Raw genomic sequence first — 23740 nt, 5'->3', positions numbered from 1 at the left:
ACAAAGAACGCTCGGGACAACCAAGAAAGCTTGAAAATGCAGATTTGCAAGCATTATTGCACGAAAATCCAACACAATCCACTTCAGAACTTGCCAGAGCATTAAATGTTGGTCGTACAACAGTTACCAAACATTTACATGAAATGGGAAAAATTCAGAAAGAAGGGAAATGGGTTCGACATCAATTATCGGAAAGTGCCATTGCGAACCGGTTGAACATTTGCACTTCGTTGATCGCCAGGCAAAAAAAGAAGAGTCTTTTGTCTCGGATTGTTACTGGGGATGAAAAGTGGATCTGTTTTGATAATCCGAAACGCAGAAAATCATGGGTGGATCCAGGCGAACCATCAACATCCACTCCGAGACGCAATATTCACGGTTGAAAAGTAATGCTCCGTATTTGGTGGGATAGTGTACTGTGAGCTGTTAAATCCGCACGAGTCTGTCACGGCTGATCGTTATCGACACCAATTGTACAAGTTGAAGGAAGCATTGGACCAAAAACGACTACCAATTGCGAGTAAATGACGGAAAGTGATTCTTCTTCGTGACAACGCTCGACCTCACGTTGCGTTATCAGTGAAAGAAACACTATTAGAGCTTGAATGGGAAGTCTTACCGCACCCCGCGTATTCTCCGGACACTGCTCCATGCGATTATTATTTGTTCCGGTCGATACAACACGCTTTAGAGGATACACACTTTCATAATTTCGATAAAGTGCGAAAATTCGTCGACGAATGGATCAACTGAAAAGAAGAGTCATTTTATCGTGGTGGAATCCATCTCTTGCCAGAGCATTAAATGTTGATCGTACAACAGTTACCAAACATTTACATGAAATGGGAAAAATTCAGAAAGAAGGGAAATGGGTTCGACATGAATTATCGGAAAGTGCCATTGCGAACCGGTTGAACATTTGCATTTCGTTGATCGCCAGGCAAAAAAAGAAGAGTCCTTTGTCTCGGATTGTTACTGGGGATGAAAAGTGGATCTGTTTTGATAATCCGAAACGCAGAAAATCATGGGTGGATCCAGGCGAACCATCAACATCCACTCCGAGACGCAATATTCACGGTTGAAAAGTAATGCTCCGTATTTGGTGGGATAGTGTACTATGAGCTGTTAAATCCGCATGAGACTGTCACGGCTGATCGTTATCGACACCAATTGTACAAGTTGAAGCAAGCATTGGACCAAAAACGACCACCAATTGCGAGTAAACGACGGAAAGTGATTCTTCTTCGTGACAACGCTCGACCTCACGTTGCGTTATCAGTGAAACAAGCACCATTAGAGCTTGAATGGGAAGTCTTACCGCACCCCGCGTATTCTCCGGACACTGCTCCATGCGATTATTATTTGTTCCGGTCGATGCAAGACGCTTTAGAGGATACACACTTTCATAATTTCGATAAAGTGCGAAAATTCGTCGACGAATGGATCAACTGAAAAGAAGAGTCATTTTATCGTGGTGGAATCCATCTCTTGCCAGAGCATTAAATGTTGATCGTACAACAGTTACCAAACATTTACATGAAATGGGAAAAATTCAGAAAGAAGGGAAATGGGTTCGACATGAATTATCGGAAAGTGCCATTGCGAACCGGTTGAACATTTGCATTTCGTTGATCGCCAGGCAAAAAAAGAAGAGTCCTTTGTCTCGGATTGTTACTGGGGATGAAAAGTGGATCTGTTTTGATAATCCGAAACGCAGAAAATCATGGGTGGATCCAGGCGAACCATCAACATCCACTCCGAGACGCAATATTCACGGTTGAAAAGTAATGCTCCGTATTTGGTGGGATAGTGTACTATGAGCTGTTAAATCCGCATGAGACTGTCACGGCTGATCGTTATCGACACCAATTGTACAAGTTGAAGGAAGCATTGGACCAAAAACGACCACCAATTGCGAGTAAACGACGGAAAGTGATTCTTCTTCGTGACAACGCTCGACCTCACGTTGCGTTATCAGTGAAAGAAACACTATTAGAGCTCGAATGGGAAGTCTTACCGCACCCCGCGTATTCTCCGGACACTGCTCCATGCGATTATTATTTGTTCCGGTCGATGCAAGACGCTTTAGAGGATACACACTGTCATAATTTCGAAGAAGTGCGAAAAGTCGTCGACGAATGGATCAACTGAAAAGAAGAGTCATTTTATCGTGGTGGAATCCATCTCTTGCCAAAAAGATGGGAAAAAGTTATAGAAAAGGAAGGAAAATATTTTGATTAAGGTATTCATTCATTATCATATTTAAATACATGCGTTTTTGAGCAAAAAAAACCCTCAAAACTAAATCACACCCCTAATAATTGAACGATCCATGCATGGATACATAAAGTTGGAGAATTCGTGTTTCACGCGAAGGAAACGTGACTTTGGGATACGATGATTCGGCCTGCCAGCGGTTGTCTAGTAATCTCGCTCACGCGACCAGTGAACTCAACGGTGATTAGTGAAACGGACGGATTTACGATCGCTCAAAGGATGCTCGATGAGGTCATCTGGAACGGGACCGCGTCGAAGGCGCACCCATTAATAGTTTCCGGCGCGTTTGGCTCGAAATAGAAGACGACCGCGAGAGGAACGCGGGCGGACGAAGGTCTCGTTCAGTTCGACGAGCAACTGGAGCTCCCTCAATGCGCGTCTCTTAAAGCTACCCGTCTCCGCGAAGTCGCGACCTCGCCACCCCCGTCGTCGCAGTTTGCGCACTAACGGTGCTCTATCATGTGTCAGGTTACGACGAGGATCGTCGCCAAGGATGCCACGGCAGGGCAACGGAACTCATCACGACCGAGGATTCAAGTGCAGGAACCCGATCCCGAGCGCAACCACCAGAGCGTCGGCAGAGCGTAAGCCTTCACTTTTCTCTCTCTCTCTCTCTTGATCTTTCTCTTTCTTGCCCTTCTTCTCCCTCGGCCAAGGATGAGCTCGAGTCGCGGGAACTCACACGGAGAACTCGCGTCGATTCTTGCGAAGAGGAGGCGTGCGGATTTCTGCTCGTCGCACGCGCGACTCGTGAGCGTCCAAGCCGCGCACCGTTTCGTGCTCGCGCTCGAGGCTGAGCGAGAGAAAAGTTTCGCGGGACACGCGCGAAATGCGAGTCCACCTGAAGAAACTTTTCCCTCGATCGCTTCTCGACGCGGAAATCCAACTCTCACGTTTGCATGAACCCGTTTGAAGAACTCGTTTGCAGTAATTCGTTCGCGAGCGAAACGAAGGATCTTTTACTACGTCACATGTATATATCGCATCTAATAAATGATTGTATGTTCCCTGCATTGTGATCTTAATCTCTACCTTAGCACGATCGCCGCAAGACTTTCGTGAATCTCTTATTTTGATTCACCAATTTCTTTTTAATGTACAGCGGATATATTTTAATTCCTTTTTTAAAATTTAATGAAGATTAATGGTTTTTATTTTCTACAAATAATAAATAGTAAGAAGAAGGATAACTGTAGGAAGAATTTCGAATTTACGTAATACTTTACTATACAATATAGTACAAATATTAATTTTATCGCGAAGAAAACATTTTTATCGAATTAGGAATACTTAACGTAGACTTTAAAAGATACAAGGAATTTTTCTTCTCATTATTTAACTATCCTTTTGTCTTATTTATTACAACTTATTAAAAATATAAAATCATAATTTTGTAATAGAACGATATCGAATAATTAACTAGACTAGATACTACTCATATACAACACGACTACTCGTAATACATACATAGCAGGTTATAAGTGTAGCCGTCGTAGAAGTGATTCAAATAGCGCTGAAGACGACACACCATCGGCGACTTGTACGCTAGACAGAGATAGTTATCCTTCTGCGGGACTTCGATGATGCTACCTTGTTCTTCGCAGGGATTCACGTAGTCTATCGTGTCTTCCGTTTTCGGCGTGCCCTGGGCGTTTACGGTATGAAATTGTATCATCACGTCCAGCGCATAGCCATCGCGCGTGCTGATGGAATCCTCGTCGTTGCTCGATAAGTTGTCGTCACAGAGAACCAGCGTGCCCTCCTCGGAATCGGACACAATGTCGGTTGTGATATCGATTTTGGCGTCACAGCTGATCGCCTCCGATTTATGAAGTGAACTTCCTGTCGCGGAAGCAGATTCTAATCTATCAGTCTTTGTAGCTGGAGATGTCGAAGTTCCACTCACGCTCTCGGTCTTCTCTCCAGTTGGAGATTTTTGGTCAACGTCAAATGAGCCGTCGAGATGTTTGGCTATTTTCTTTTCGCCAGACGCGTTCTCCCCCGAAGAAGAAGATTCGGTTCTTTTTCTCTTGAGTTGCTCTTGCGTCGCGCCCCCAATTATCTTGTTCTTAGTCGATGAACTCGTTGATACTGCGGTATCATCGAGTTGAGCAGTCCTAAGAAGAAACCTGCTATCAGCCTTTATCGATTCGTCGGAGCTGTTAGCATCGATTTCGTCTGTCGCGTCTTCCAACATCGTTTTGTCGTACAGCAGCGTGTAGCAACCTGCCGACCATCTCTGTAGCTCTAATCTCATCTTGGGAGACCTCACGTTAGAATTCGCAGCGGTGTCCTCAGGCACTAGATCGAGTCCCGTGTACTTTTTCAGCAGTCGAAAGAAGGAGATGGATTTGAACAGATCGCAGAGCGCTTTCAACGATTCCGGCAAGGTTTTCTCGTCCGCCACTTCGTAGTGACGCATGTCCGCTGGGCCCATCATCTGCCAGTTGATATCCTGCGACGTTACGTCGTTCGCGATCTTCTGGTACGTCGACTGCTTTAGAAAGTCCTCGATGAACGCGTATGACGTCTTCTCGACGTTCCGTTGAATCTGTTTAGTGATCTTGGGCAGCAGGTAACGCTCGGTGATCCAAGAGGTTAATTCCACCTCCTTGACGCTTGGTTCCAGCAAGTTCTTGGGTATCTCGTATCTCGGCTGCTTGTGAAGATCGTTTCTTATGGGACCGTGGAACCAGCCATTTATCGACCACCTGGACTTGGCATCAGCGGTCACCTCGCCCACCTGATGGTAGGAATTGTTCACGACCTCGAAAAACACAAGGGAATTGTACTCTGGGACTAGCGACTTCACTACCTTGCCAGGTGCACCGTGCTGATCCATATCGAAGAGATCCAGGGTACCGCCGTCCTGCTCCGTCCAATCCTTTGATAAGTACAATATGTAAGCGATTCTTCTATCACCCATGTTGTCATCGTGGCACAGTAGGTGGTGCGTATTCTGGTAACGAGCGCTCGACATCGAGATCTTTCCGTTTAGCTTGATATCCGTATTGCACTCCATCCATGATGTCAGAGTGGACTGAAAAGACTTGTACAACGTCGGAATGTAATCGCCGCGCATGTTAACGAGATCGTCAGTTCTTTGGAACTGATACAGATCGGTGCGCAGATAATTGAAATCATGTTTCGTCAGCTCACTCTTCAGATTTTCCAAGAATTCCACATTTTTCAGGAAATTCGGTATCCTACAGATCTTGAACGGACTTGATATGATCTCAAACTTGGGGCTCTTGAAGCCATCTGGCGAGTTCCAGTGCTTCCTGAATTCCTCCTGAAAACTGCTGCTGTATACGTGCTCCGAGAACAAGTTCTGATCTGTTACAGCCATACTTGTCGGTTTCTATCCAATTTTTTAACTAAAAATTCTTTGTGAATTTACTCTTCTCTCTCTTCTTAACACAATTTTCCAAATCTAACATTGCATTATTGGACATGTATTAGACTTATTCAATAATGAATTTTGAGAGAAAAACCTTTCAAACATTTTTTTCAAGCTTCTCCCTTGTTACATTATCGCTATAAAGCGGAAGTGAATAATCACGATTACCGGTGCTGCGGTTTTCCGTTCTGAAGACCTCGAAGAACGTGTGATGTTGCACGTGATATTGCACGCGGCCGGCGACCTAACCTCAAATCCTGACTTCTTGATTCCTTGCCATGGACACGCGGCAATGTTGCCACAAATTTCGCCGTCACAATTTCGGTGCAACGAACGATAATATATCGTGCGATGTAGTGCACTCAACGCACTACAATATTTATTCGCCTTCTAATGCCTACGTAGTTGACGGCACCATACATCATTAACGACCTGCAAACAGTAAACGGAAATAGTCATGAGCGTTGTGACGATCGATTGCTCGATCGACTGGCGCGAATGTACCGAACAATCGTACCAAGAATTGCAATCACCTTCAAATTCAGAGAATCCCCCGAAGTCGTCACGCGACGGGAATAATCGGGCGGCTTCGGCGACTCGTATTGGCCTTGCGTATCACCTCGCAAAAAACGTTCGACCTATCGATCACGGCAACTCGCTCATCACATTTTTCGAACCGAACGCGATAATCATCGACGCAGATGTCTTATCGAACAAGGTCACGTGATTACCATCTTTCTTTCCAGCTGTCGTTCTTTGATCGCTCAAAGAAGATGTAATCGGAAAGAAAAGCGGATAATCGACGCGGTTGCGCGTTTGAAATCGCCCGCGGCGGCGCTTCGCGGCAGTGCCGGCGGGCGGCGCCGGCGCGGCCGTGGCAACATGGCGGGCGCGTGTCGCGTTTGACGGGTGCAGTCGTGGTCGCGTGGAGAGAAGAGGTTCGCGCGGGGGCACGGAGCGCCGAATCGCGTGAGGTGAACGAGTGCGTCGGGACGCGCCGCGCGGCATTGTCGCATCGCTCGCGGGAAGGAACGTCCGTCGGCCATCCTGGAGATCGAGACTCGGGGAACGCACGCCTACCGTGAGTAAATACTGCAATATCTCGCGCGCGTGCGTGCGCGTAGGCGTGCACGCGCGCACACATGACAAGTCTCCGTCGTGACGACGGTCATCCTCTACGTCCGTTTCCTCGCTTCGTCAATCCCTCTGCCCGTTCGCGATACTTCTCGCCTCGCATTGTGTAAGCCTGTGCGCTCGCGAGCGCCAAAGGGAGGGTGGGGTCCTTCCGGAGCGCGGCCAGGTAAACACGCGCACCCAGGACGCAGGGGCTCCCCGAGGAGCTCGCCAGCGTCCTTCCGTTCGCGTCGCGTGCGCGCGCGTTTAGGATACGTCGTTGGTTCCGCTCGCGCGCCGGCTCGTCAGCGAGTATCTAGGTATCGAGAGGTTACTGGTGCTTGTAGATCGCGCGGATTCGACGGGGAATTCGAGGGTGAGGAGTCACAGGAACGGACGTTACGGCAGCTCCAGAAGGTATTTTCGTCATTCACGAAATTCTCGAAACGTTTCTGTGCGATTTGGCGAAAGCCCGCGCGCTCGTCATCCTCCCTTACACCTGACGTGCAGGTGTGCCTGTTCTCAACGTGGCCATAACGGCACTCAACGTGACTGGCGAATTAGATAGTATTAGCAGAGTGACAGTGTGAAGAGCGTTATACTTTTATACATCAGGTCTGCGTCATGTCCACGATTCGCCAGTTTCAGGTCGATCTCTCGCGCGTAGCTTACCCGCTTCTGTTTACGTCATTGTCATTGAAGCTCGCTCGACCATTCGACGCATCGATACATCCTCGCGTCCATCAGGCCGTGTCATGTGTACAACGTGACGCGCCCAACTCCGAAATGTCACTGCCGAATGCGAGCGATCGATCGGTTACTCCTTCCTGCGCCGGTCGAAAGTTGAAAGTTCACTCGGACGCTCGAGTCAGCTGCTTCGATCTCGACATACGGGGATCGTCGTCAGTACCGTTGCCGTCCTTGAGAGTCGCACTTTCCTCGTATCCTGCTGCGAGCACGATGAGAACGAGGCTTTGATTCGAATTTTGAAACCACGTCAGCATGCCGCGGAGGCGAACCAGCCGACGACAATCTCCGTATTTTCCGCTCGGCCGCAGAGTCCTCGGACACGTCCTGTCCGCGCGCCGGCCAGCCAGCCACGCGTTTTCTCCCTAGTCGAATTGTGCGACCGCTATCGATCAGCAAGTGCAGTCACGTGTGCCGCGTCGTTTTTCTTACTGCCCATTCTAATATGCGACTCGTTTCTCGCACGATCGAAGCGAGAACTTGGATATCTTATTACGTATCTGCGACGAGTATTTCAATATCAAAGCACAAACGCGTTCACTGTAATACTTGATGACTGTGATACTCTTGATGTATTAGGGGTGTGATTTAGGTTTGAGGGGTTTTTTTGCTCAAAAACGCATGTATTTAAATATGATAATGAATGAATACCTTAATCAAAATATTTTCCTTCCTTTTCTATAACTTTTTCCCATCTTTCTGGCAAGAGATGGATTCCACCACGATAAAATGACTCTTCTTTTCAGTCGATCCATTCGTCGACGAATTTTCGCACTTCTTCGAAATTATGAAAGTGTGTATCCTCTAAAGCGTGTTGCAACGACCGGAACAAATAATAATCGCATGGAGCAGTGTCCGGAGAATACGCGGGGTGCGGTAAGACTTCCCATTCGAGCTCTAATAGCGTTTGTTTCACTGATAACGCAACGTGAGGTCGAGCGTTGTCACGAAGAAGAATCACTTTCCGTCGTTTACTCGCAATTGGCGGTCGTTTTTGGTCCAATGCTTGCTTCAACTTGTACAATTGGTGTCGATAACGATCAGCCGTGACAGTCTCATGCGGATTTAACAGCTCATAGTACACTATCCCACCAAATACGGAGCATTACTTTTCAGCCGTGAATATTGCGTCTCGGAGTGGATGTTGATGGTTCGCCTGGATCCACTCATGATTTTCTGCATTTCGGATTATCAAAATAGATCCACTTTTCATCCCCAGTAACAATCCGAGACAAAAGACTCTTCTTTTTTTGCCTGGCGATCAACGAAATGCAAATGTTCAACCGGTTCGCAATGGCACTTTCCGATAATTCATGTCGAACCCATTTCCCTTCTTTCTGAATTTTTCCCATTTCATGTAAATGTTTGGTAACTGTTGTACGATCAACATTTAATGCTCTGGCAAGAGATGGATTCCACCACGATAAAATGACTCTTCTTTTCAGTCGATCCATTCGTTGACGAATTTTCGCACTTCTTCGAAATTATGAAAGTGTGTATCCTCTAAAGCGTGTTGCATCGACCGGAACAAATAATAATCGCATGAAGCAGTGTCCGGAGAATACGCGGGGTGCGGTAAGACTTGCCATTCAAGCTCTAATAGTGTTTTTTTCACTGATAACGCAACGTGAGGTCGAGCGTTGTCACGAAGAAGAATCACTTTCCGTCGTTTACTCGCAATTGGTGGTCGTTTTTGGTCCAATGCTTCCTTCAACTTGTACAATTGGTGTCGATAACGATCAGCCGTGACAGTCTCATGCGGATTTAACAGCTCATAGTACACTATCCCACCAAATACGGAGCATTACTTTTCAACCGTGAATATTGCGTCTCGGAGTGGATGTTGATGGTTCGCCTGGATCCACCCATGATTTTCTGCGTTTCGGATTATCAAAATAGATCCACTTTTCATCCCCAGTAACAATCCGAGACAAAAGACTCTTCTTTTTTTGCCTGGCGATCAACGAAGTGCAAATGTTCAACCGGTTCGCAATGGCACTTTCCGATAATTCATGTCGAACCCATTTCCCTTCTTTCTGAAGTTTTTCCATTTCATGTAAATGTTTGGTAACTGTTGTACGATCAACATTTAATGCTCTGGCAAGAGATGGATTCCACCACGATAAAATGACTCTTCTTTTCAGTTGATCCATTCGTCGACGAATTTTCGCACTTCTTCCAAATTATGAAAGTGTGTATCCTCTAAAGCGTCTTGCATCGACCGGAACAAATAATAATCGCATGGAGCAGTGTCCGGAGAATACGCGGGGTGCGGTAAGACTTCCCATTCGAGCTCTAATAGCGTTTGTTTCACTGATAACGCAACGTGAGGTCGAGCGTTGTCACGAAGAAGAATCACTTTCCGTCGTTTACTCGCAATTGGTGGTCGTTTTTGGTCCAATGCTTCCTTCAACTTGTACAATTGGTGTCGATAACGATCAGCCGTGACAGTCTCATGCGGATTTAACAGCTCATAGTACACTATCCCACCAAATACAGAGCATTACTTTTCAACCGTGAATATTGCGTCTCGGAGTGGATGTTAATGGTTGGCCTGGATCCACCCATGATTTTCTGCGTTTCGGATTATCAAAACAGATCCACTTTTCATCCCCAGTAACAATCCGAGACAAAGGACTCTTCTTTTTTTGCCTGGCGATCAACGAAGTGCAAATGTTCAACCGGTTCGCAATGGCACTTTCCGAGAATTGATGTCGAACCCATTTCCCTTCTTTCTGAAGTTTTTCCATTTCATGTAAATGTTTGGTAACTGTTGTACGATCAACATTTAATGCTCTGGCAAGAGATGGATTCCACCACGATAAAATGACTCTTCTTTTCAGTCGATCCATTCGTCGACGAATTTTCGCACTTCTTCGAAATTATGAAAGTGTGTATCCTCTAAAGCGTGTTGCAACGACCGGAACAAATAATAATCGCATGGAGCAGTGTCCGGAGAATACGCGGGGTGCGGTAAGACTTGCCATTCAAGCTCTAATAGTGTTTGTTTCACTGATAACGCAACGTGAGGTCGAGCGTTGTCACGAAGAAGAATCACTTTCCGTCGTTTACTCGCAATTGGTGGTCGTTTTTGGTCCAATGCTTCCTTCAACTTGTACAATTGGTGTCGATAACGATCAGCCGTGACAGTCTCATGCGGATTTAACAGCTCATAGTACACTATCCCACCAAATACGGAGCATTACTTTTCAACCGTGAATATTGCGTCTCGGAGTGGATGTTGATGGTTCGCCTGGATCCACCCATGATTTTCTGCGTTTCGGATTATCAAAACAGATCCACTTTTCATCCCCAGTAACAATCCGAGACAAAGGACTCTTCTTTTTTTGCCTGGCGATCAACGAAGTGCAAATGTTCAACCGGTTCGCAATGGCACTTTCCGATAATTCATGTCGAACCCATTTCCCTTCTTTCTGAAGTTTTTCCATTTCATGTAAATGTTTGGTAACTGTTGTACGACCAACATTTAATGCTCTGGCAAGTTCTGAAGTGGATTGTGTTGGATTTTCGTGCAATAATGCTTGCAAATCTGCATTTTCAAGCTTTCTTGGTTGTCCCGAGCGTTCTTTGTCCTTCACATCAGTATCACCACTTTTAAAGCGTCTAAACCAGTATTTACACGTCTTAATTGATGGGGCAGAATCACCATAAGTTTCCACAAGAATTCTATAACCGTCAGCCGCAGTTTTCTTTTGATTAAAAAACAAAAGCAACGCATGTCGAAAATGCTGTTTCGGATTTTTACGATGATATAAACACGACTGTTATTGCATCTATTGCTATAATGATACTAAATGTCATGAATAATGTCAACACTGTAAGAAACAACAGTTATCGGAAACAGCATTGGAACAAACTGACACTACAGCCATCTGTTGCAAAACCCTCAAAACTAAATCACACTCCTAATATATCCCGTCCTTGGAATTCTCGCATTAAAGATTTCTTGACTGTTCCAAGATTAGCTTCATGAAGATGTTTAGAGTGATCAAAATCGCTAGATCGTGCGCAACCTAATTGATGCACTTCCCGATGATATGGGTCATTATCCTTTCTTCTCGGCGAATATATCTCTGGCGACGCCAGAGTGCCGAAGTTTGATGATTGCGCCACTTTGGTCGCTAAACTGTCAGTCAGTCAGGTCATTAAAACGCATTATTGAAGTTCGACGTACCGTCGATTAATGTACGTATAATATATATTATGTGTATGCGCATACATATATTCTTACTTACATCTACGCATGTTCCGTGCCGCGTGGACCGTTACACGCGTCTTGCGAAAAAAGAAACGAGACGTCGACACCGCGTAAACCCGTTCGTTCGTTCATTCTTCTTGCTTCTTGCTTAGCGGTCCGCACCGATAGCGATCTCCGATCAGCTCGACGTTGTCGCGAATCAATTTCTGATTTGTCCGGAGGACGCCACTTTCTCTCGCTCGAACAAAAATGCATCTGATTTGGAGAAAAATAAAACGAGCACGTGAGGTAATAAAGATATTATAAAGATAAAAGATAAGAATTCATAGAAGACGTAAACAATCTTGTATTGTACAATGAGTACGGTAACGGTAATGAAAATCGCGTAGTAAATGTCTATCTTCAATTTACAGGTTTTCCTACGTGTTTTGCCAATTTATTTCTTTGCAATGGATACGGCGTCGATTCAAGCGCAATGGTTTACGATCTTTCCTGGCGCACCTTGTATTTCTTTCTCGCTAACACCTGCTGGCAGCCAGGTCGTGCGATCATAGAGACAGAGTGAGAGAGTTTGATCAATGACTTTTAATAATGCGGTAACGGTAATGTCCGAGAGAGAGAGCTCGAGGCTTTCGCACGCGTTGTTGTTTGCTATGTAGCACATAAATACGTTAAATCCTGCGCATTTCAGTGAATTTGGCAGAAATCCAACTAAAAGGCATGTTACAATAAATTGCAATTTTTATATATTACCTATTAATATATTATAAAACGCGTTACTTTGCAATTGTATCAAAATTGACTTTCAGTCAAGTTTTTCTAGACAAGTCTTTTTATAACTCTGAATGCTATTACAGTAGTACATCGAAGTTTTCAAGTATAACAGAGATTAAATATCATTACAATAACAATTGCGTGTTAATTCAAAAATTTATATTAGATTACACAATATATTATATCGATAATATTAAATTTGAACACATTTGGTGTTAGCTTATTCGTTAGCATTCGGACGCGCTCTCTTCCCTTCGACGAACGGCGATGCCTATATAGCGGCTCGTAATATTCGGATCCGCTCATGGTACCGTCAGTTCATCAGTCTGTCTGTCTGTTCGTCAGTAGAGTGCGACGTGCCTTCGAGTGCACCGTGTGCACGCCGTCAAGGGATTCCGGGTGGTCGGATCTCGCGCGCGCGAACGGTTTTACACCGTCATTATTCCCGCGTGCGGATCGTTATGAGAGTCACTCTCGACCCTGGCTCCCGGCATGGTGCTGCGAGGTAATAGCGCTCAAATCGATATTAATTCGACGTGATTGCGAGCAGAGTGGAGCGGATATCATCGCGATATTCGTAGATATATAATAGTACAACGCATCTGTACGTATTATGTTATAACGTCATGTACTACGTGTATGCGTGACTTTCGTATGATATATCGCGAGCGTAACCGCGATAAAGTGCACTCGGCAATGCATTCGGCGTGACATAGCTGCTGCTGCTGTTATTACTGTTGTTGTTGCGTTGCGATTGCGATTGCGAGCGGCCGCCACGATATCCCGCACAGTACGGGATACGAGATTAAGTCGAAGCAGTCCGGAGTCGCGGATCGTTTAATCTAACTACCTCGAACCACTTACGACAAACGTAAAGGAATTTTCGAGAGTTCTCGTCGGTCGGTCGGTGCATCCTCGGTTGCGCACGTCTGTCGCATGCAAATCGCGCATGTATTTGCCTCGAAGATCTGCGGAGAAATCCCAATTCGTGTTCACGAAGCGAGTTGTTCTGTCTCCCGGGTGCTTACATTAAGGGGGGAGCCTGCTTTAGAACGCTGAAAATAAGGTATATTTTACGAATTGTTTTTGGAGAAACTATACAGCGGATCATTATAAAACTTTTATGCATTTATTAGTACATGTTTAAAGATAAAAAAAATTATTTTTTCATTTGAATATATCGCTTGTAGAGGTCGTCCTGGAGAAATCTTAGTGCAGCCGCGTCGCCGGCATTGCAAATTGGTGAGCATTCTCCTGCCTCCAAATTTCGTCTAAACTGAAAAATTGAAATATGTTCTCGTTATTTATGAATTCCCATCGTCGATGAACCAAAGTGAGAAGAAAAAAGTTGAAAAGTGCCAAAATGGTGGAGCTTAGAACACAAAAGTACGATTTTTAGGCAAAGTTTTTGAACTTTTTCATGCAAAAATAATTGTTTAACTTAATGTTTTTATGAATATTAAAGGTTCATCGACGATGGGAATTCATAAATAACGAGAAAATATTTCAATTTTTCAGTTTGGATGAAATTTGGAGGCAGGAGAATGCTCACCAATTTGCAATGCCGGTTGCACTAAGATGCCTCCAGGACGACCTCTACAGGCGATATATTCAAATCAAAAAATAATTTTTTTATCTTTAAACATGTACTAATAAATACATCAAAGTTTTATAATGATCCGCTGTATAGTTTCTCCAAAACAATTCGTAAAATTATACCTTATTTTCAACGTTCTAAAGCAGGCTCCCCCCTTAATTATCGGGGAAGTATAGTCCCGAATGTGGGTACGGTTGAACGTCGCAACTTCGGCAAAGATTAATATCGTGGCGCACGACTTGGCCAGGAAGAGGTGGTAATTCATTATTCCGTAACCACCTGACGACTCGTCTGCGACCGGGACCAGCTGATCGGATTACGGTACAAAGTTACAGGTACTGGTTGCAACTTTACTGCTCGTTAGCGGACCAAAACGTAGTTGCGAGTAATTCGTGCAGCTCCATTAAGGAGCCCCATTAAAGATTCGAGCGCGTTTGAGTGATGCCACGAGTGGTTCGCGTTCTCTATTTTTATCCTCGCCACGTGCCAAATTCAATCGCGTCACGCCTCTGTCGGGGGATATCGTTGTCCCTGTCGTGATGCGCAACTGTTGCAATGAATTAAATGCCGCGTTTATTCACGAACGGAAGTCCGCACTTCGCCTGACATACACTCGGTAATTACAATAATGTTGACTGCCGGTGCAAACTACCGTACGCGAGTTCTCGCCCTTCTGGCGTTCTTTGTTGCACGTTGCTCGTTTTACACGGAACAGTACCGGTTCCGTAACCGATCGATAAACAGGAATGAAGAACCGCACAGTGCCCGCTACTCTCTGGAGTTTCTCCGGGGAACAGCCTCGAGCAAATCTCGCGTTCAGGGAACCAGAAATTCTTTTTCTGTGGCGATAATATTACATTTGGAAGATGAAGAGACAATATCAAGATAATCGAAAATATTTTTTCGCAAATGCTTGCTGAAAAATAATCATTAATAGCCATGTAAGAAATTTTGAGCAAAATATGCATAGATATTACGTTTATGGCATTTTTATTCTTAGTTTACAACTAATCGCCGTTTCTATGGGATGTGTAACACATTCTTAAAGACAACTACAACGACTCTCTTATGTAGGCCCGCACTTATTTATTGTGTAACGGTGGTGCCATTAACCGCGCCGAGGGTTACCCCGGTGACCCTGTTTGCGTTTATTTCCTCCACCAGAGTTCCCATTGTGCTCGCATCGACGTCGCGCAGGCAGGGGGAGGCAAGGATACCCCCATGGCTGTTCCTCCTCTTTCCCCTCCTGCTGCCCCCTCCGCTCGTAATGCAGCCGATTTTATTGTGCGCTCATCGGGCTAATATCTGGAACGTAACAGGTTCTTTTATGGTGGCCCGTAGCCTATCGCAGTACCGCCTCCTCACATAATTTATCTCATTCGCGTGGGCGCGCGTATACTACGGGCAACCTGCATCCATCCCGCGAACCACGCTTTTCCTTTTTCGGAAATCCGGTTCTCCTGCCTTCTCTCCCAAACTCCGACGAACGAGGAAGACGGAGACCACGAGCAGAAAACGTACGATTCGCGTGTATCCGTCTTGGGACATCCTCTATTGTCCCTCTGTTTCGTACGTTTGCTGCTCGAAAAACGGAAACGACGGAAACGGACGTCCACGGTCCTTCCTTCCGTTGCGATCGTTTGTTTCACGCGATCGCAACGACGCTCGGGAATATTGAAAATCCACATGTCAAGTCACGTCACGCACGCTGAGTTTCTCGGGGACGCTCGTCGTCACAATGCCGTGTTAGATAGCCAATAACTATATTGATCTGTTGCAATCTTGCAGGATGTTAATCTGGTGATATGGTGATTTAGAAATCTATGGTTTCTAATGTGTGATTCTATATTCTAATTATATTCTACACCCTCAGAAAGATTTCTGATAACAAGACGAAAAATATTCTTGACTAATTTAATCGTATTACAAGTATAAAAAATATGCAAATAAAACAACTTTTAATTTAAATCAGTAATTTCTATTCTTCTCTCTCGAATTAAATAAGATTGTCTTACTGTCTTCAGACAAGAGTAACATGTACAAATTTATGCTTATATATTCTTGTATGTAGAATAATTTGATATTAGCGCCACTTTATAGTAGGCTTTGTCGATGTCGACGCATCATTTTCTCACAGTCGCTCGTCGACTCGGCGCTTCTGCGTCCTTTATTCCAATAAAACGGCCAATATTTATGTGTTGCAATCGAAAATCGGGAAAGTGTTTCTGTTATTTACAATGAATAAGTGCAATACTCTACAAGAAATATTAAAAGATATGGAAATGTAAGTAAGTATATACAATATACTTACTTGAGAAATAAGATTCGAGATAAGACATTTCCATATCTTTTAATATTTCTTGTAGAGTATTTCACTTATTCATTGTAAATAACAGAAACACTTTCCCGATTTTCGATTGCAACACATAAATATTGGCCGTTTTGTGCAGATTCTACAAATTCTCTTAGAAGAATAGAATAAGATGTCTTTTAGATCTGACAATATTCTTAAATCAAGAATATTTTGAACTTGCTACAAATTTGTATCTAAATCCTTCTGAGAAAATTGAATGAGATAGCACGAAGATTATTTGAATCTAGATTTTAAAATTTTCTATTCAAGATTAAAATATGCTTCTTTTCAATAATAAATATGATTGTCGCTATAGCGATCTTATTTTATGGTAGATTAAAGAGTAATAGCATTAAGTCCAGAAATCTTTTCTGTGGGTGTATATTCTAATAAAATCTGATATAATGTGTAAGCTCCTCGGAAGCGAAAATGATCAACTTCGATCTCTGTACGTACGTTTCTCAATTTTATTACACGAACGCATCTGTGATCAATGCTCGAGTGGTAAAATTGAAAAATTTGCAGATAGCGGATCAGTTTAGCTTCCGAGGGGCTCCAAAGCGTTGCACCACGTGGCGGACACTTTCATCTATGAGCACGCTCGCACTGTACAATCCTAATGTCTCCCGGTCTTTGACGTTTCAACGGTAGCAATGCGAATGTTGAGCGCACACGTTCACGATCATACTTACACGTACCTACGTGGCACAGCATTTTGCGAAACGACACAGATGCACGCAATCTCATGCACTCGCCTACTCCTGTGTCATACATCCGTAACGAGAACTCTGCGTGTATCACTTTGACCAGTGATGTAGAGCGTAGCAATGCGCTTATTAACGCGACGCGCGCGTGATCGTAGCATTCGCGTCGCACTCACAAGAAATGGAGAAACGGGAGTCGTACGAATGAACGACTCCGGTCTGAGTTCATGTCGTCTTTTGGCCTCGCTCGTTTGCCATAAACACGCCGGGCAAAGTGCGGGCGTTACGCCTCGATCGCAACATCCCTTTCTCGGCATCCAGCTCAAATCCGCTCCACGAAACTTTCGACATCGCGGATTATTGCTGAACCTCGTCGTGAGTCAACGGCGTTGGAATGTTCTGCAGCGTCAGCGTCGCGTTGATGCGTGCGCGAGCGCACGCTCAATTCAGCTTCATTTTTATTCATACATCGGGTCGGCGTGAATAAAAGATTAGAAATAAAAAATTAGAAAAGAATCGAAGCGGAAGATTCTGGACGTCAATTTTTGTCAACCTCTCGATCGATCAAAGACGCCTCAGAAACTTAATTTGCTGGCTTCCAAAGAGTCCAAAGTTGCTGCGCCCACATAACTGTGTATATGTGTGCAACCTTGACATAATTTGGCCGCGCAATGCGTCAGAACCGGAAAGACAGTGCACAACCTCCTCCACGAGTGCTTGACGCAATCGTCGCGATGGCTTTCGCTCGAAATGCAGAAGCCAAAGTATTATAGTATCCTTTATTGTCTCATTAGTGTCGGTCCATGCAAACCCACGCTCACTTTAGCGGGCATGACTCGTTAAAAAAATTCTCACAAGAGAGAAGGAGAAAGGACGGAAAGAGAGGGTACCCGTCGAATTGTATTAAAATTTTACATACATAAAACATGCGGGACCAGCCTCACACGAGATGCGATCGCGCCGCATAAATGGTCATCAGCGTGACGTGTATCCGCGGAGACGATCCCTTTAATTAGAGTCGTATGGGAGATTAATGACACGGTGCAGGTAAACTGGGCTCCCCATAAGCTCGCGCGACTTACAACGTGTACGTCATCGTACATCAAATCAAGCCCTTAATTACTTCGTCGTGGACGAAGGGCGAGGCACCCGAAAGCGATTAGATTCTTCGATGCGGACTTCCTTTTTCCTCGAGGTACTTTCTTTCTTCATCACCCGATATGCGTAGCCTTCCGCTGCGTGCGTGCGTGCGTGCATGAGTGAGTGAGTACACGTTGCCAGTCTCTCTCGTACCTCTTATTTCCTGCGCGGCGACAATGTCGACGGTATCGCGAGGAATGTTTTTATGGGCGAGTGGGCAATTAAACCTCCTTCGGACAATGGCAAATCATTCTGAGTATCGAACACGCGTTTGCGATGGTGGTTGCGTGGCGAATCGATTTTTATTCAGGAACCGCTCGCGAATATCTCAATGACAGATTATACGCATTATAAAATCATTTTATACGGAAATTGAGAAAGTTTGTATATTTATTTTAATACTTTTCATGAAAGTATGATAATAGTTAAAATAGAATTTATCCGATCGCAACTGTAAACATTTTTCTATTAATTGTTGCGTCTAAATGGCTGAATTTTGATGGAGGCCAAATATGTTTCGGATTATATAACTTTTCAAATCTACAGAATTAACAGATTGTCGCTTTTTCCTGTCGTTTATCCGATCATTACACATTATTCTCGACACAAGAACACTGCAGCCGGAAAAGCCATTTGCATAGTTCCGCGATGTCATTATTATATCGTCACCACTGAGGATGGAACGTTACGTTGACAGTGCAACGTCAGAATTACAATTCATCTTGTGCATTCAGTGATTCGTTCACGTTTTCTTTTAACGTTCAAATTTTTGGATGTCACATTCAACTCTTCCCGGATATACACTCAAGATACACACGCAGCGATGTACGAAAATTAGCGGTTAATTGTTAAAAAGGAGAGAAAGCTTAGCAAGCGAGGGCAGACGCTTCTTGATTTAGCTGACACAATTTTTCTCAGACGATCGTCGCGACGCCCGTCTTCCCCTTCGTCCTTCTTCCCTGCGTTTCTCTTTTGGCCTGTCGTGCAGAAGGGGCGATAGAGAGGGACAGGAGGAGAGAGTGTAGTTCAAATGTCACTCTAGTTTATTTTCGTTTATATATAGACGCGGGAGAGTTCACCCGGTGTCACTTACCCCTGAATACCGGCGAGGCTTGTCCGATGATGATTTTCAGCAAGCGAGGAGAAATTCCTCCCCGCCAAGAATCGCGAAAATTTCGCGACTAAAGAGTACAATCTGATGCAGAACATGTTTGACAAAGCAAGGGGCAATATCGATTTAACACGTCTATAGTTGAAAAAATAGAAATTGTTATCTTGCATTGATGTGCAAGCTTGACGTTTCGTTTCTTGGTCTTTTCCTGTTGTAAATTTTGCGCACGATATTTTCCGCGCACGTGTATGTATCCGTGTGCTGGATGGGCAAACCGGAAGACGGTTCTAATGCCGGTATTTGAACCGTCTTAGCTGTGACACTCTCTATTTTAGGCTGGTCTCCCTACGATTTACCGTTTATTTCGTAACTTAATATGCCCCGCGAGCTCTCAACCGTGACATCAGAGAGCAGTCCGTCACGTACATTCGATCCGTTCAACAATGAACGCATGGACGCTGGATTAATGCTCGCCGACGCTGAATTTATAATTTAATCTTGACAGTTTTCTATAATAATTAAGATTCAAGTTATCCTATATGTCCCAGAGAAATTTTATTTCACACACGCTGCGGTTATCGTTGAGTAAATAATGTGAACTTCCATTTTTACGAACCACGAGTCCAGTTATGCCATTCGCAAATAAACGTTTTCTTTTTTTCTCTAACAAGGAGAGGCCACAGGATGTACCTGGACTTTTTGGACGAAACTTGGTGAGTATTTAGAGAACAATATGTAGATAACGGTAAGAGGGGTCTCCACTTTCGGAACTTTTCGGAACCCAAATAAATAAGATTACAATAGTCATTTTTTATTACATTCAATTTTTCCTTTCCCGAACAAAATTGAGCAAAAATTACTTCTGCAATCTTCTTTTCTAATCAAAATGGAACAACCAAAATTATATGTATATACAGGGTGTCCCGTAAAGACCGGATGAACTCTTAAGGGTAGATTCCTGAGATGATTTTAAGGCGAAAATCCTAATACTATAGTTATCAAACAGTAACTATGTAATTAGCAATAATATGTATTTAGTTTACAATTATTTAACAAACTAAGCAGCTATTATTGCTAATATCCAAATGAAACTCATTCAAGTAAAGTACTCTGTTAAGTATTCTGTTTGATAACTATAGTTTTGCCTGTAGAATATGAAATTGACAGCGGATTTCTGAAGGAAATGTCATCTGACAGCTTGCGCTTTATGTATCACATAAAAATACAAAAATATCCACTTCCAATATTTTAAAAAAACGGTAAAAGGTTACATTGCGCAATGCGCGTTTGCAGAAATATTAATAAAAGTAATCTTATCTTCGCATAAGTAATCTTTGTATCGATGTAAACAAGAAGGGCGACATTTACTTTTCGCCTTTAGCACTTTGCGTTGTGCCACGTTTGAGCGCGCCAACTTTAGGCGATCTGATTCGCTTACTATAAATGCTTATAATTCAAAAACTATTATAGCCTCGACATTTTAGTATTAGGATTTTCGCCTTAAAATCATCTCAGGAATCTACCCTTAAGAGTTCATCCGGTCTTTACGGGACACCCTGTATATACATATAATTTTGGTTGTTCCATTTTGATTAGAAAAGAAGATTGCAGAAGTAATTTTTGCTCAATTTTGTTCGGGAAAGGAAAAATTGAATGTAATAAAAAATGACTATTGTAATCTTATTTATTTGGGTTCCGAAAAGTTCCGAAAGTGGAGACCCCTCTTACCGTTATCTACATATTGTTCTCTAAATACTCACCAAGTTTCGTCCAAAAAGTCCAGGTACATCCTGTGGCCTCCCCTTGTAAGTGTGGGAAATCTCGTGTCAATGTTCTCATTGATGATAATCACAACGACAACGAGAAATTATGAGAATAAACGACGTTTTGCATCCAGGTCACGCGCGGTGGACAGAAAAGCGCAAACAGCTTTCGCAGAAGTCGTCAGTTAATTAACGCTGTCGAACGGCGTTTCGCTTCATCGATAACTTTCGTCATTAATGATCCGATTCTTTAACTCCATTGTATCTCACCATTCGCGTCAATTGAATAGAACGTTAATAGCATCTACCCAAAGAAGAAACAGAAATAAGCGAGCTGAATGATTCGTGCCTTCAGTTGCCAGGAATAGGACAGGTACATCTGAGAGGTAGACATATCAGCATGCGCCCGCAGGATATCGAGTCTCTTCTGGAGAACATATTATAACAGTATGCGCGTCTTCTTCACGTCCAGGATGCGTGGTTCCAAGTCGAAGACGAGAAACGATATGCAGTACTGACGCGCATACCTTATATATCTTCTCGCGATTTACGTTCACGCTCGTTCAATCGCGCGATAGCACGGTCATATTCCACACGCGGCAGGGCTGCCAGTTGTCGAATCATAAATGGAGTCTACTGGTTGAATCCAACCTGCTTCGAGGTGAAGCTCCAGACGGTTGTTGCTCCTCAGGGTTTTGGCGAAACGCATCACGACGAAGTAAAAATTCTCTTTATTGAGGAATTCATTAATTCATAGGACTTCTAGTGATTTATGCACGGTTGGAGTCTGTACTCTCTTGTAGGAGGGAAATCTTGTGCAGATTTGGGAGCAATTAAACTGTTTCCGTGAATTATATGTTATGCTTCAGGTATATTCAGGAGTTGTAGTTCTTTCTAATTATATCCCAGGCAATATCTCCTTTTTCCGTCTCATTCGCCTTTACGTCGACTTTCGGAGCTGAGCGCGAGCGTGCCATAATGCATTTGAATTCATAGCCGCGCGCTCTCCGCATTCCCAGACGGCAGCTCTTGTTTCACGCTAGTCATGCCTCCAAGCAGACTTCATTTGTGTCCCTGGTGTTCATTTCTTCGCAAAATTTACCATGCCCTGCGGAAGTATCGCACGTCCTGCGTTAATGATACTTCGTAATTAAGTTATTCCAAAACTTGACGAATTATCATCGATTCATCACACAAATCTTGTTAAGCAGAATTGATGTTAAAAAACTGAGTGCGAGTCTGAAAAATTTGAAATTTCTAGAGTAAGTGAATTCTGAGCGAGTGCGAATCGCGTCGAATTCACGATCGTGGAATTTTTTGTTCCCACCAAACGAGAATCAACTCGCGCTCTTCGTGACCGGAGATCATTTGGCGAGCGTCGCGACGCAATTTGGCGGAAAAGGAACTAGCCAAGGTGCATGGGTCGAGGAACCCTCGTTCGACATCACGGAACCTCAAAATCGACTGAAACCTGCGCGTCGAGTTGATGAAGTCTAAAAAATTATAAATCTTCTCCAGAAGAAAGAAGAGAAGCACTCTCTCTTTTTCTTTCTTTCTTGCTTTTTCTCTCTCTTTGATGCAATCTTCGTCAATCAAGTATTTGTTTGCGGCAATTTTGTCAAAGACTCAGAGTCAGAGGAAGCCACGAAATTATGGTGGTTTGGCGAATAAGACCAAGTTCGAATATCTCGGGTCGTTAGCGAGAGTCGCTGACATCCCCGGAACGCTCGGTGTCGCTGTAAACGAACCGGGAACCCCGCGGCGATACGAACCACCGAGTCTTTCCACCTCGACGACATCCCGGATCTTGTCAGCTTCAATTACCGAGCCCGTAAATCTCGCCGACAGCGTCTGCCCTGCACCGAAATAGAACAATGATAGGGAAACCCTTGCACGGATTACCAGGGCTTACCAGAGGATGGGAAATCTTGGTTCCGTAGACATTTCTTGCTCCCTTCATGGCTGCACGGTACCTCGGGGGTACGGGACCGCAGTTTCCCTCTTGCTTATATCTCGACTTCACTCAACCCTTTCAATTTATCTAACCGCCTTGGAATTCGTTGAGGACAGCGTTTGGTCTCGTGGCTTAAATTTTTGATGGCGAACTCTCATCTTCACGCGCGTCTCGAAGTTTGTTTTATCGACTTGGACGAGGTGGAGCTTTCGTTCAAGTCTGAAAAAGTTCGCTCGTGAATCTGGAGTTTTATTGCTGACTTAGTCTTCGTGAAACATCCTCACGGCGTTTTTCTTGACGATTCCTCTCACTTCGCCGGCGTTTGAGTTATGCTTACAAGCCACTAAAAATACAGATAGAGTGTAATAGCTTTTTATGCACGCGGTCCGCCTCGTAACGGACTGAGCTTGGTACCGGACGCCATGCAACCCTGTGAGAAGAGAGAAACTATTACGCGGACCGTAAAAGCGTTTACAGATTAACGGTCCATAAAAGACCACGATGACAGAAAGGGGTTATTAGCCTTCGCAAAAGACATACACGACACTTATCTGCTCGCCTGCACGTGAAATCGAAGCTGTCCAAATG

General features: G+C 44.1%; 2 protein-coding genes and 2 long non-coding RNA genes across 22 annotated transcripts in view; 2 read left to right on the top strand and 2 right to left on the bottom strand.

Moving 5' to 3' along the window:
* The window catches only part of LOC105278196, a 53646-nt gene that overhangs the window by 17183 nt on the left and 12723 nt on the right, over positions 1–23740 (top strand). For all 17 annotated transcript variants that reach the window (XM_026973466.1, XM_026973467.1, XM_011337093.3 and 14 more), the window contains one exon: positions 2746–2861. In XM_026973466.1, the coding sequence (XP_026829267.1) occupies positions 2746–2861 (116 nt within the window). The remainder of the gene's footprint in view (positions 1–2745; positions 2862–23740) is intronic.
* LOC105278194 (prolyl 3-hydroxylase OGFOD1) lies at positions 3480–6318 on the bottom strand. 2 transcript variants are annotated; one of them, XM_011337075.3, is made up of 3 exons: positions 6211–6318; positions 5093–6109; positions 3480–5020 (listed from the first exon to the last, which is right to left on the bottom strand). In XM_011337075.3, exons 2-3 carry the CDS (start codon positions 5624–5626, stop codon positions 3728–3730), a joined length of 1827 nt encoding a protein of 608 aa, XP_011335377.1. In that variant the 5' UTR covers positions 5627–6109; positions 6211–6318; the 3' UTR covers positions 3480–3727. The 2 variants fall into 2 exon arrangements, with proteins under 2 accessions (XP_011335377.1, XP_011335375.1); XM_011337073.3 differs by having other exon boundaries at positions 3480–6109.
* Positions 6557–16027, top strand: LOC109610898. Its single transcript, XR_002193211.2, has 2 exons — positions 6557–6758; positions 15916–16027. It is a non-coding gene; the product is annotated as an uncharacterized LOC109610898 (long non-coding RNA).
* LOC105278193 lies at positions 15101–20285 on the bottom strand. Of its 2 annotated transcripts, none has more exons than XR_893752.2 (2): positions 17173–20285; positions 15101–15432 (listed from the first exon to the last, which is right to left on the bottom strand). It is a non-coding gene; the product is annotated as an uncharacterized LOC105278193 (long non-coding RNA). The 2 variants fall into 2 exon arrangements; XR_893751.2 differs by having other exon boundaries at positions 17179–20285.

The sequence above is a fragment of the Ooceraea biroi genome, chromosome 10 (genome assembly GCF_003672135.1).
Source record: "Ooceraea biroi isolate clonal line C1 chromosome 10, Obir_v5.4, whole genome shotgun sequence".
In the NCBI taxonomy this organism is placed as follows: domain Eukaryota; kingdom Metazoa; phylum Arthropoda; class Insecta; order Hymenoptera; family Formicidae; genus Ooceraea; species Ooceraea biroi.
The sequence above is the reverse complement of the archived record's forward strand: the minus strand, read 5'-3'. Positions and strand labels throughout refer to the sequence as shown.

What these genes read in the sequence shown, in the direction of transcription:
- LOC105278194 (XM_011337073.3), bottom strand. Translation starts at nt 5,626, where the DNA reads ATGGCTGTAACAGATCAGAACTTGTTCTCGGAGCACGTATACAGCAGC.